This window comes from Chanos chanos, chromosome 5, assembly GCF_902362185.1.
Source record: "Chanos chanos chromosome 5, fChaCha1.1, whole genome shotgun sequence".
Classification (NCBI taxonomy): domain Eukaryota; kingdom Metazoa; phylum Chordata; class Actinopteri; order Gonorynchiformes; family Chanidae; genus Chanos; species Chanos chanos.
This window is the reverse complement of record NC_044499.1, coordinates 17,506,264-17,518,926: the sequence shown is the minus strand read 5'-3', so window position 1 is coordinate 17,518,926 and position 12,663 is coordinate 17,506,264. Positions and strand designations below refer to the sequence as shown.

The following is a 12,663-nucleotide window of genomic DNA, read 5'->3' as shown; positions in this document are numbered from 1 at the left end:
AAGGATTAAAACAAAATCTCTCACACACTTCAAAAAGATAAACATTAATCGGTACTAATCTGAATGGCTGGTGTGTGAATTTCTTTCGTTCTGACTACACTGTAGTCAAATTTACACTCAAGTCAACATTATATTTTTAGACCTTCCAGAATGATGCAGATTAAAGAATGAATGCACAACATATCTACACTAGAACAAACAACGGCCTGATAATCAGAATTACAGTAGTTTCATGGCTTTGAAAACACTACACCATTGAGTGACAAAGCACACAATTTACCCTCAAAACACTTAGGCAATTAGCAATCCATTTAAACAATAGAGGGAGATAGTTTGTGTGTTTTCATTCACACATTTGAATGCATGCATGCATGTGTGCATGAGTGTGTGTGTGTGTGTGTATGTGTGTGTTCAAGGTCTCTCATGTCATTACGATAATGTGAAACAAAAGTGTAATGAACACTGGCCGACCACATCATTTTGTGATGTAAGTGAGTGTGACTAAATCCATTTGTGATGATAAGCATGGCACAAGACTAACTGACAGATTCATCAATGTGCCCATCATGGAAATTAATATGCTTGTTTTGATCAAACAGCTTTTCAGGCATAGCTTCTGCTGCCCACGATTTTTCCTACAACTGGGAAGCCAGTGAAAGAAAAAAAAAAAAATGCAATAATAGAATAAAGCCACCTGGTAATCATTGTGAATTCTCAGAAGTGCTCCCATTTTTCCATTGTTGTCCATTTGGAACTTAACTGAAGGTCATTTACAAACTTTTTAAAGAGAATCCCAAATAAAGTTGTTAATTTATTTAAATGAAAAGCCATTAGTGTGGAAAAAGATCTTTGGGAGGGAATGGTGACATTTCAGTGACTGAGCCACCTAACGAACTGGAGCTCAGCGAAAACAATTAGTGCAGTCAGAGCAAAGCACATTCCGCCAGATTAAAAATCAATTGGCATGCCCGACTTGGTGATCTTGCTCCTTAGTGTAGCCTGCCCTCATCCTCATTTGAAATTCATTTTCACATTATCCACTGCCAGTTACTGGCAAACTGACTCTAGTGAGTGTGATATTGGTCTGTTAGTCTCTGACACGCTTGTATGAACTCAGCAGCTGAATATCTTTAACTGATGCCTCTGCCTCTCAATTTGTAGTCATGGATGTGTGTCATGTTTTGAATCCTTTGACACTGAATATTAGCTTTAAGCTTGTAAAGCTTTAATTGTGTAACCCTACCTTTTTAAATACCATTTTGTCTCAACTGATGTTTAATGTCTGGTAATATTGTTCTATAAAGTGTGCTGGTGGATATGTTTGTGCAGTTTACCTGCAGTCCAATCGGACCCGGCAAACCCGGGAAACCTCGGGATCCCTCATCTCCTTTTTGGCCAAACATGCCCTGCTGACCTCTGGGTCCCGGTTCGCCATCACTCCCCTGAGCGTGAAAGACCAAGGAGAGAGGTCACACACACTCCAGTCAAACACATACAAAAGGCCTACAGAAGACTGGAAACTAACGGAATTTAAATTAACGCTGCATAAGTCAATGGGTTGACATTGTGATTGCACGTTCTCCTGTATAAACATAATTAGGGACTATATACAGTGTTATTCCATTAGACTACAAAGTGTAATGTTTTAGAGGATAGCAGTAGAATGTTTGTTTATCTATAGGACACCCGGGAGAAAAGTGCAAGGTAATATTTGCTGACTTAATCTCTGACACAGCATGCTCCTCTGGGGCTGTGGGGCGGGAATGAGGAGAGGAGGAGGCGAAGTGCTGACAAACAATCACTTCCCAGTTCAAACAACTCCTGAATAATAGAGCATTAAAGAACCAAGGGGGTAGTAACGCTACTGTCTTTGACATCTGCTTTCTGTAAGGGGTCATCCTTTTGGATCATGAGCGAGAGACTGAAAGACAGTGTAAGAAAAATCAACCCTAAGAAAAATGAGCAGTATTGAGATGCAGTCAGGAGAAGCATTGATATATTAAAAGGGATATAATGATAAATGTATCCTCATGTCCCTTCTAATATTAGATAAAAGTAAGATAAAGCAAAACACTTTTGCCTAGCCACAACTTGTGTTGTTACTAAAGTCCTTCAACAATGTAGGTCTATCCAGTGTCAAGGAGTAGCATTCAAAAAATAAATCATTTATAAATTTATACACAGCATAAGCTTCCATCCTTATTAAAACATTACAATTTTTTTTTTTTAGGCTTGTTTTTTTTTTTGAGTTGGTCCCTAGAGAAAACTGACATGCTGCATCCCTAGCGCAGGAACCGAACGGATCCCGAGTTGGACAGAATAAGAGCAATTAGGAGCCTTAAGCAAAGACTCATTAACAAGATGCATCAAGATAAGAGAAGGAACTTAGACACTTAAATGTTCAACCTTCAAATGCCACTTGGCCCTGGTCACACAAACATGGATACATGCACACGCACACGCACGCACTCACACACACGCATACAAAGTCAGTTTATCACCCTGGATGGTGTGCTAGGGCATATTCAAACAGTCAAAGGACTTTAGAAGGCTTAGTCTTCAAAGCTGAGACACTGTGTGGCCACTGCAAGAATGTAAAAAAGCAGAGATCTGTCCTTTTTCACACTCAGTGTGAGGTCTGACTGTAACAAGTGAAGATGCATGACATTAGGAACAGAACAGAGAGGAAAGAGATAGATAGAGGGAGAGAGAGAGAGAGAGAAAGAGAGAGAGAGAGACAGAGAAAGAGAGAGGGGGGGGAGAGAGAGAAAGAGAAACAGACACTCTTTTAAGGATGAAAACCAAAAAATCAAAAACACACTCACAGCTGGACCTGGAGCGCCAACTACACCCTGCAGCCCTGCAGGACCTGGAGGACCCTGATGGATACCAAAGAAAGGACAGATAGCCAAGTGTTCACATGTGTATACAATTTAAATGAGCATTCACTGAGCTTCCACAAATAAGAAAAAATTCAACAGAAACATTCTGCTGAAGAGTATGTACATCTAAAGATAAAGTGGAATAAAGGGCATGGTGGACCTTTACATGGACTAAAGACAAGTGAAATGTTTCTCACCTGCTCTCCCTTGTCTCCTTTGCTTCCCTTTTGACCTGGCTCACCAACTTCTCCCTTTAAAAATGGAAAATGAAGAAAACAGGTCAAAAAACATGCTCCTCTGACCTACTTTTCCCAACTTCTTCCATGACTGCCAACTGGAATAAAAGAGTTCTAAATGTCACCCTTACCACGATTGCATGGTACATATCATTGAGAAGATCTTAATTGGTTTGCACAACTAAGACTTTGGGGTGTGTTTGTAATTAATTGATTACTTGCTCTTCACCCCTGCCATTGGCAGTAACATTGACATGAGTGAAGAACGAAACGTGGCATGGATCTAAAAAAAAAAAAAAAATTTCTTTATACTTAAAAAAGTGATAATATATTCTAGAACGCATTAAAAGCCTTGAAGTTCTTCAGCCTGAGGCTGAAGGAAGTGAGTTTGTTTACTGCAGCGACTGTGTGCATTCACCGTAGTTTCATCACCTAAAGCTGTTAATGACTTTTTCTGTCATGTGTGGTTATGATGATAGATAAGGCAGGGAGTGTGCGTCTGTAGTCACATGGCTCAAGTCGAAAGTTACAATTGTGATTGATAATGGTGCAGTCCCACTGTAAGACAGACCGGTTTTGTGGAGAAGAATCGGAGGTTGATAACAAAACTGACTGGACTGGAGCACAGATGGAAGGAGCATACCTTATCACCATCCTCTCCAGGTGGACCTTGAGGTCCTGCAGAGCCGGGTAGACCCACCGGGCCTTGGATTCCATCACGACCAGCTGGACCCTGAGGGCCTTTCTCACCCTGTGCAATGAGAGAGGGAGAGAGAGAAACTAGGTTCAAAGCCACCAGATAAACAAAAACACTCTTTCAGTCTATCCCCGTTTGTTTAACTGTTCTCGTCATTCCTGAATCTTCCCGAATAGAGACCAACAAGATCTCATGTCTGTGGTTAAACCACACTCCTTGTCTTTCTTATTCTTTGTGCATTTTTTTTTTTTTTGTAAGAGTACATGTGACAAGTGACACATTTCCATGATTCATATTTTCTTGCATTGGGTAAACATTTGTATCATCACAAAATCACTCACTGGAGCTCCTTTCTCTCCAGCTGGACCAGGAGGACCTTGTGGTCCAGTGCGTCCTGTCAGACCTATGGGTCCCCCAGGTCCTGCGGCTCCTCTCTCTCCTGGTGACCCCTACAGCAGAGACAACAAAGACAAAAGGACATTAATAACTTTCCACCATGGCATTCTATCATTGTATTCGACTACCAGCTGAGGAAAAGTCACTACAGGCCAGATAGAAACAGCAGGTTTGCCTCTTGCTTTGATGTTTATGACTTATCAATAATAAAACAGTGTTTGAGTTTAGACATGTAGCAAAATCTCAGCAGGCCGGCAGAAGAAAACTACTCTTGGATCTACGATAAAAATATGACTTCGTCTGACAGGTGCCCCAGTGTTGATTACAATCTGTGTGTTTTTCATGATTTTTACTTGCTGATGTTTGGTTGGGGCAAGTGAAGGATAAAGTGTTTACACGCAAACGTAAAGGCAGATCTTTTTTGTGTGGAAAAAAAACAAAACAAAACAAAACAAAACAAAAAAAAACCCTTTCGTATGTGATGCACAGCATGAATTATCCTCTCTCTAAGGTAAGCATTTTATCACAACGCATCAGTATACGCAGCTTGTGTGATGCACCAGCGATTATGTGGGACACCTTTCACATTCAAAACCAATGTAAAACACTCTCATCACCCAGAATAGTCCATTAAGATTCCAGTTGGATTCTATCTAATGAAAGATTAGCACAAAGGGGGGCTCTCAGAGGGCAGCTTTACACAGTGCTTACTCGAGCAAACCCAATGGCCTTTACAAATGCAGAATGAAGGCTGCCACATTTACCCACCGGTAGCATTGCAACCGGGTTCAAGTTCACCGAACTCAGCAGACAGCCAAAGCTAATGCACTCCATATTCAACACTAACATCGCAGTTAATCCTCTCCAAAGACAATCTATTTTGTGACATGTCGAGATCTCACTTTAAAAAAAATGAGCGTCTTGTGCATAGAAGGATATAGAATCTGTTCCATAGTGGGCTTTTTCACAGAGAAAAATATCTTTTCATAGAGAAGAGTGAATATATGCATGGGCAGAAGCACAAGGACAAAACACTTAGCAACATGCTGCTTCTAACTATCACAAATTATTTACGCACACAGTTGTTCATATATGTTAACATGTAAGGAAACAACGCATGCACACACACACACACACACACACACACACACACACACACCCACATACACACACAATGTTCAATATCTCACCAAAAGAAGTGACTTTCAGTGACTGCTCACACATGTCTTCCTAACTCAACATCATGTGGGTTGTACTCTCAGATATGCAATCAGACCTTACTGTCTCTCTCATTGATGCACTCAAATAACCTCTGATATAAAACATCTCTCTAAGTCAATATCACAACTTCTAAGGAACAGCGGTACACACAGTCCTCTAGCAAAACACTTAGACTCATTGATTTTTTTTTCTCTACAAAAAATAAATAAATAAATAAAATAATAAAAAAAAACATATTTTGATTTCGCACACTTGAGATGATGACTAAGCATGGACAGCTGACAGGAAATCTATTTAGTCAAAAGATCAAAAAGCTGACTGCCTGGGCCTATAACTGACTCATGTAGTTGATTCTAGAAGAGGTCCTTCTGACTAAGCGCAATGCAATATCAAATTCTTTAGCCTGGCTGAAACCAGCCTCTCAATTTCTCCCTGATGAAACTTCACTGGATTTGAAGTAGATTGTTCTATTATGACTATACATTAATCTAATATGATGTTATGTGGCTGGAACTGAGAGATAGACATCAAAGTACTGCAGACGGTGTTTATTTTAAGCATAGACGCAGCTCCAAGTACAACATCAGGGAAATGCAGAGAGTTTTGCCTGTCACCATGGTAGCAGGATAATTCCCTCAGAAGGGAACCAGCTTCTGACCAGCCTGTCTTTTGAACAAACAACTTAACTGTCCCCACAATTACCCGTAACCGTAACTACCATCAGCTGCTCTGAGAAAGACCACACTGTGGCTGGTTACATGAACTTATCCATACATATTTTGAAAAGACAAACGGAGAAACCTTAGAGTCTAGGCATGCGCTGTAAGCCCACTCTCTGGCTAACTCAGAGACTACAATCATAGTGGCGGTTATCTTGCACCAGGTCTGTCAGCTCCAGCATTAGCAGTCATTATATTCACCACCTGCTGACTGTCCTGTGCCCAGAATTAGCATGACTGCTCCCTAAACGAGAGGAGCATGCCTGAGGCATGGCTGTCTCTGTGGACACTTGCCGTTACCATGGCAACACGGTACTTACAATGGGGCCAGGCGGACCCTGTGGACCCTCGCCTCCCTTCAAGCCGGCTGGACCCTGAAAGAGAGAGCGAGAGAGAGAGAGAGAGAGAGAGAGAGAGCAGGAGAGAGGGAGAGAAAGTTTCAATCACACTGCTTGAAAAACCCATACAAAGACACACAACAGCAAAGCCATTTCATCCATCAAAGCAGCTTCTAAGATGTTGTGTGTGTGTGTGTGTGTGTGTGTGTGTGTGTGTGTGTGTGTGTGTGTGTGTGTGCGTGTGTGTGTGAGTGCATGCGCGTGTGTGTGTGGTTGAGTGTCTGTGTGTGCCACTGCTTTTCAGGGTCTGTTGTGTGCAAAGTTCATCAAACCATCCCTCTGATAAATCATGTTATATATAAGCAGGGAGACACTCCAGGGAGTGTATACAGAAATTATTGATTAGTGAAGTTAGAATTTGGGCAATTTGTCATAACAAATTGGGAATATCCAAGGACTCGTATCGACTATGCCTTATGTAAAATTTGCAATAGCTAACATTAGTCAGTGCTGACTCACTGATGCTTTCAGTACAGTTCTCGCAGTTGTTTACCAAGTGTTATCTGATATCACAAGAGATTAGGCTGCTCTCATTAACTCACACAAGTTTTTAAGTCTAGCATTGTTCAGACAGAGACAACATAACCATTGTTTGACCTGATAGTCTACACACTACATAAATAACATTCTTCTTGTATAAGACGACATATGAAGTCTCATTGTTGCGGAGTCAAGTGGACACATATGTTGAGATTTGTGAAACTGGAGCAGAGGGGAACTTTTATCACAATAAGTCATTTATAGACCTGTTGTGAACTCAGTCAAAGGTCACTGTTCACTAAAACTGCCAAACTGCATCCCTAAAGCCTAAATTCATCAGCAACCACACTGTATTCCGAATGATAGAATTATCCCCTAACACTGCCAAACTGCTACAGCGGACAGGAGAGTATTTACTGTCCCCTATTTATCACCCCTTAGCTTCTCACTCATACTTAGAAGAATGAGAGAGAGAGAGAGAGAGAGCGGCAGGGGTGGGGTGGGGGGGGGGGGGGCAGGCAATCTATATGGTGTTCTGAATGAGAATATTAAATTTAGCAAGCAAAATAAAGATATGTATTTTTTTTAAAAAAAAGGAATAATAAAAAGTAGTTAGTTCATGGACTTTTAGGGATTCTGATTCTATATACAAGAATTATTTTTCAAAGCAAAGAAATTAATTTCAGATTCAACATTTCAGTGTGTAAAGTGTATCTAGGAGTTAAACTGTGCCCTAGCCTTCTGGTATGATTCAAATGATAGAGCAAGACCATGCTCTGTACCTAGGACAAAAGCTTGAGTGAGCATTTGGAATACCAGCAGGAGTTCAGACTGTTAACAGATGTTTGATGGAACAGATCATATGTGTGCAAATGTTCCTTCTTGTCACTTCTTACCAGTGCACCAGGAAGACCCCTCTGTCCTGGGAAACCTCTCAGTCCGGCAGGACCCACCTTCCCTGGAGTACCCTGAGGTCCTGGGTCACCCTAAGAAGAGACAAAAACACACATGGGTCACTTACCATTCTGCTCCCACGGCAGCAAAACCACAGACGCCATCTGGTAAACTTACTACTGTTAGATATTATATTATTCACACCACCTTCATTAATTTATCTGATCATAGTAATTTGACTATTTGACTGTTGTACAGCCTAAGTGTGAATGTAATTAAAGTCAGCTAATTAATACCTTTCCACCCTCTTTCCCTGCAGCTCCTGGAAGGCCTTGCTCTCCAGGGGGACCAGGGGGTCCAGGGTGACCTCTCTCACCAACAGGACCTGTCTCTCCGGTGGATCCCTTTCAGATAAAGAAACATTTTGGTTATGAAGCTGTCACATAACAGAAACTCTTGACAAATTTAGAAGTGAGCAATCACTAGATTTTATTTTATTTTATTTTTTTACCTAGTTTGCCATTGATACATGAATGCCCCTTAAAGGAGGAATTTGTCAGGGCAACCATCATTTTTTATTATTTTATTTTGTTTTCTCTGATTTTTCATTACTGTAAAGTGCTGTTTATTCACTTACCTGGGGACCAACAACACCTCCAGGGCCAGGTGGGCCAGTTTTTCCTTGAAAACCCTAAAAGAGAAATACAAATGATGATGTTCACAGATTTTTCTGAGGATAGTACAAGACAAAAACACTCCATTACTTCTTTTTTAAAACCATAGAGAGTTGTCTGAGAGAATGATAGTCTTTTTCATCTGTTGGATGTTTGATTTAAAGCAGGGAGATTAACCTATTAAAGATTAACTTAGAACTAAGAACACCTTTATCCTATTAGTATTGTATGGTAAATACTAATGAGATAAACCCGGACAAGGAAACATTATAAACACTCAGACATGCGGCCCAGTTTCTTACTGTCTCTCCCCGCTGTCCTGGGTGGCCAGGCAGTCCATCCTTTCCTGGTGGTCCCTGGAAAGACATACATAGAATAACTACATATTACAACAATTGACAAATTAAACCAAACGTGGATTATAAATGAAAGAAAATTACTTACGGGTGGGCCTTTAGGTCCAGGGAATCCTACTGGTCCTTGAGGTCCTTGAGGCCCCTAAGTAAAAAAAAAAACATCAAAAACTCTTAATTGCATATTTCAACAATCTTGATATTCACCCAAGAATGTGGTATAATGGAGTTTATCTTTTTGTCAGCCCTTATAATTACAGGTAAGTGATTTCTCAAAAAAAAAAGAGCTTTCAGAGACATGTAGACATGCTGCAATTACTCACTCTCTCTCCTGTCCCTCCAGGGGGGCCGTCATTTCCTGAGGTACCCTGTAGGAGGAGAGGAAAAACCAAAGACAAAACTTAAAGAGTGGATGTTTCATGAGTGAGAACTTTTCAAGTAATAACTGTCTTTCCTGTGTGTAAAAAGCAAAGAGAACAGATGTCTAAGAGCAGATGTTCCTGTGTCCACTGATGTCTGACCTTTGCACCTGGTTTTCCTGTCGGGCCTCTGGCTCCTCTTCCTCCACGTGGACCCTGAGGAAGAGTGAGTGCACATCAGCAATTCAGATATGTTACAGTTTTCAAGAAAAAAAATCCAACTGATAAATCGCTTATTTACCACCTACCGTTGGACCTCTTTGCCCTCTGGGACCTGCTTTGCCTGCAATACCCTATTAAAGCAAAAATCAACAAGTAAAAGGTGTTTAATATTGAGCATAATGGAGCTTAATGGGACTTTGAGACAAAAAAGTATGTGAATAACATTAGAATAACAATGGATAATATCAGCTTGAATCTATTTATCACATTCATCTAAAATTAATTGCTAAAGCATAGCAAAATCTTGCAGACAAATCCAAGTAATTTATGCTAGTGTTCAGGCACCTGGGAATTAGACCACAGACTGACTCTTTGGGCTGTTTGCATATAATATTGGTTTTTGTACTTTCATCTAAAATAATATAAAAGTGAATTGTGACAAGCGAATGCCTAGCAGCGCTTTGAGGTTCTAAAGAAGCTGTCTGTTTGACACATTTGGTCGAAAACTTCCTCTTAATTTTGCAGGAAGATACTGGCCTGTCTGGTTACAAAACCTTCCCTCCCTTCAATCTGCAGGAACTCTGGGTAATTGGGCGACTGCCCAGCTGTCTGGCAGATAGATATTACCTTTGAGACCTCAATCTACACACATGCTATGCTCACTGACATTCTAGACTGTTCCGGCCCATCAACCCTGACCCTGTTTTTGCTCCACCACCTCGTTTTGCTTGTGTACTTGAAAGCAGGGCAACGTGAGGCTACGGTTGCCACCCTGTGATAGAAATGCTCTTCCTCACACTTGTGATTGTTTATAGGGCAATAAATTGTTCTTCTATAGACAACACCCTGTTAAACCACTTACCCTTGCTCCCTTTTCTCCGTTGGCTCCTGGGAATCCAGGGAAACCAGAGGAACCCTGCGTATGTAGAGATGATCAGGTTGAGTTTCAGGTGAAGGCTTTTATTTCAATGGACACTTTGTTTCTCTAATGTAGAAACACATTCTGAAGGAAAATACTGAGGGTCATTCTTCACATCCATAGTCATTCATTTATCTACAAAACTATCTCTAGATAAATGAGCAAAAAAACCCCAGAAATGGACAGGGAGAGAGAGAGAGAGAGAGAGAGAGAGAGAGAGAGAGAGAGAGCGCAACAATAAAGCCTTGAAAAATAATGACACAAGTTTCATTGCTGTTGATGTAAATGTTAATTCAGGAAAAACGCTCAAAATAACACCCCCCCCCCCCTTTTTTTTGTAAAGGGTAAACAGAGGAGGGAAAAGCTTGTTAGCACAAGGACAGGAAATGAAATTGGAGGTCAGATTATTCCAGCAGCAGAAAAGAAACACAATCAGTACAAGACCCCCAATCTCACAATGGATATACATCAGTAATTTGCAACCCCGCTTGGCTCTCTGGAGGAGATAATGGTGCAGACCAAACAAACAACTACACAAATACACATCACAAAAAGGACTATAAACGCTGGGTAGGTAAAAGGAAACATGCTGTATATACCAGTGTGCTTTAGTTTTGCTCTGCAGTGAAAGATTTAAAAAGCTGCATACTCCATTTCAGATCTGTTAAAGTTTATTATGGGTGTTGCAACATGTGGGATTTGTTGTTTGACGCTCTGGCTCAAGGAGAACCTCAAACAAGGAGAAATATCTTAATGTGAAAGACATACTGAAGATTTTCCAAATCAGTATTAGATTAGAATCAGGATCTTTTTTTTTTCTTTTCAAAACAAATGATGCATGAATTATAGAAACTTGGTTCTAATTTGCTAACAGCACAGGACATGTGACTAAACCACAGGTACAGCCTGCCAAGAAATGTTGGATTTTTCAGGGTTTTTTTGGTCCTTCAGTTAAATCCATTATCAGAAAAAAAAGGAACTCGGGCTGAATTTTTTTCAGGATAAGAGAACAGAAACAACCAAACAACTGAATGTACAGTGTTAAATTGATTTCTCAGTTTTGCGGCCATGGTAAACTGAACAGACAAAAGATACAGGAACAGCGCAAATTGCAGAACTGTGATAAGGCAGCCACTATGATAGAATTCAGCTTCCAGTAATAATACTGAGAGAAACTGTCAACAAAATTCAGTAGAGCAAATCCACAATTTGAACAAGAAACAGAGTGTAATATCAATATTGTACATTCAACAAAGCATGATATGTGCGTGTGCGTGTGTGTGTGTGTGTGTCTGTGTGTGTGTGTCTGTGTGTTTAATATATATACGACATGAGTTTTGTGATCTATATGTCGTTTCTTTGTGAGGCTGAGAGGCTGCATTACGGTTTGCATGCTCTAACTAATTTCTCTTTATGCTTGGTCCACGGGAGCATCACTCGATGGCGTACAATAAATGACGCTGCGTAACTGCCACATTTTGTAAGATGCATTTCGCTGTGCACATTTGTTTGAAATCTAGGCTTAGTGAGTTGCAGTCTTGAAAATGCAAACAAATGCAAATAAAAATCAAAGAACCCACAAAATTGAATATTTGTAGCATTTTAAAGCACAGTGTATCAATAGAGAGGTTAATAAATTATAGAAAATGAAATTTTCTCATACCTTTGGACCTTGCCTTCCTGGGTATCCTGGCAAACCCGGAACGCCAAGTTTTCCCTACAACAGAACACATGCACAGAGAGCTCAGTTTGACAAATTATTTCCTCCAATGTATGATACCAAGTTTCATGAACAATAAAATCTATTCAAAGTGTCTCACATATTTCAAAACAAACACATAAAAGTGAACCTTCATAAACGAGCTATAAAACTATTGCAGAACTCAGTGTGAATAGCTTGTGCAAGACAATCTAAATCACCACAAAGCAACAACCCTTCAGCTCCACCTCACTGTTCAGTACAATATGTCAACCCAGTTCAATGGCACATTGCATAAAGAATGAAGAGGTTTCCATATTATAATTATTGTCGTTACTTCCCCCATCATAGCATCACTCATTTGTCTTGTCCCACATATAGTTTTCTATTTACTTTTCTTCTTTATCCCTCACTCCCTTATTACCTTTCATTGATTTTGTCCTTCTGTCTGTCTCCCTGTCTACCTGTTCACCTGTCTGTCTGTCATTCTACAGCATGTCACCTGTCTGTTTGC

The 12,663-nt window shown here is 40.4% G+C and overlaps 1 protein-coding gene across 1 annotated transcript in view; it reads right to left on the bottom strand.

Moving 5' to 3' along the window:
• Positions 1 to 12,663, bottom strand: part of col11a1b (collagen, type XI, alpha 1b) — a 61,307-nt gene that overhangs the window by 9,088 nt on the left and 39,556 nt on the right. The window contains exons 31-46 of the mRNA XM_030775510.1: positions 12,114 to 12,167; positions 10,394 to 10,447; positions 9,618 to 9,662; positions 9,472 to 9,525; positions 9,274 to 9,318; positions 9,042 to 9,095; positions 8,900 to 8,953; positions 8,561 to 8,614; positions 8,220 to 8,327; positions 7,926 to 8,015; positions 6,472 to 6,525; positions 4,157 to 4,264; positions 3,762 to 3,869; positions 3,080 to 3,133; positions 2,826 to 2,879; positions 1,335 to 1,442 (exon numbers count right to left, since the gene is read on the bottom strand). Coding sequence (XP_030631370.1) covers positions 1,335 to 1,442; positions 2,826 to 2,879; positions 3,080 to 3,133; positions 3,762 to 3,869; positions 4,157 to 4,264; positions 6,472 to 6,525; positions 7,926 to 8,015; positions 8,220 to 8,327; positions 8,561 to 8,614; positions 8,900 to 8,953; positions 9,042 to 9,095; positions 9,274 to 9,318; positions 9,472 to 9,525; positions 9,618 to 9,662; positions 10,394 to 10,447; positions 12,114 to 12,167 — 1,098 coding nt within the window. The remainder of the gene's footprint in view (positions 1 to 1,334; positions 1,443 to 2,825; positions 2,880 to 3,079; positions 3,134 to 3,761; positions 3,870 to 4,156; positions 4,265 to 6,471; positions 6,526 to 7,925; positions 8,016 to 8,219; positions 8,328 to 8,560; positions 8,615 to 8,899; positions 8,954 to 9,041; positions 9,096 to 9,273; positions 9,319 to 9,471; positions 9,526 to 9,617; positions 9,663 to 10,393; positions 10,448 to 12,113; positions 12,168 to 12,663) is intronic.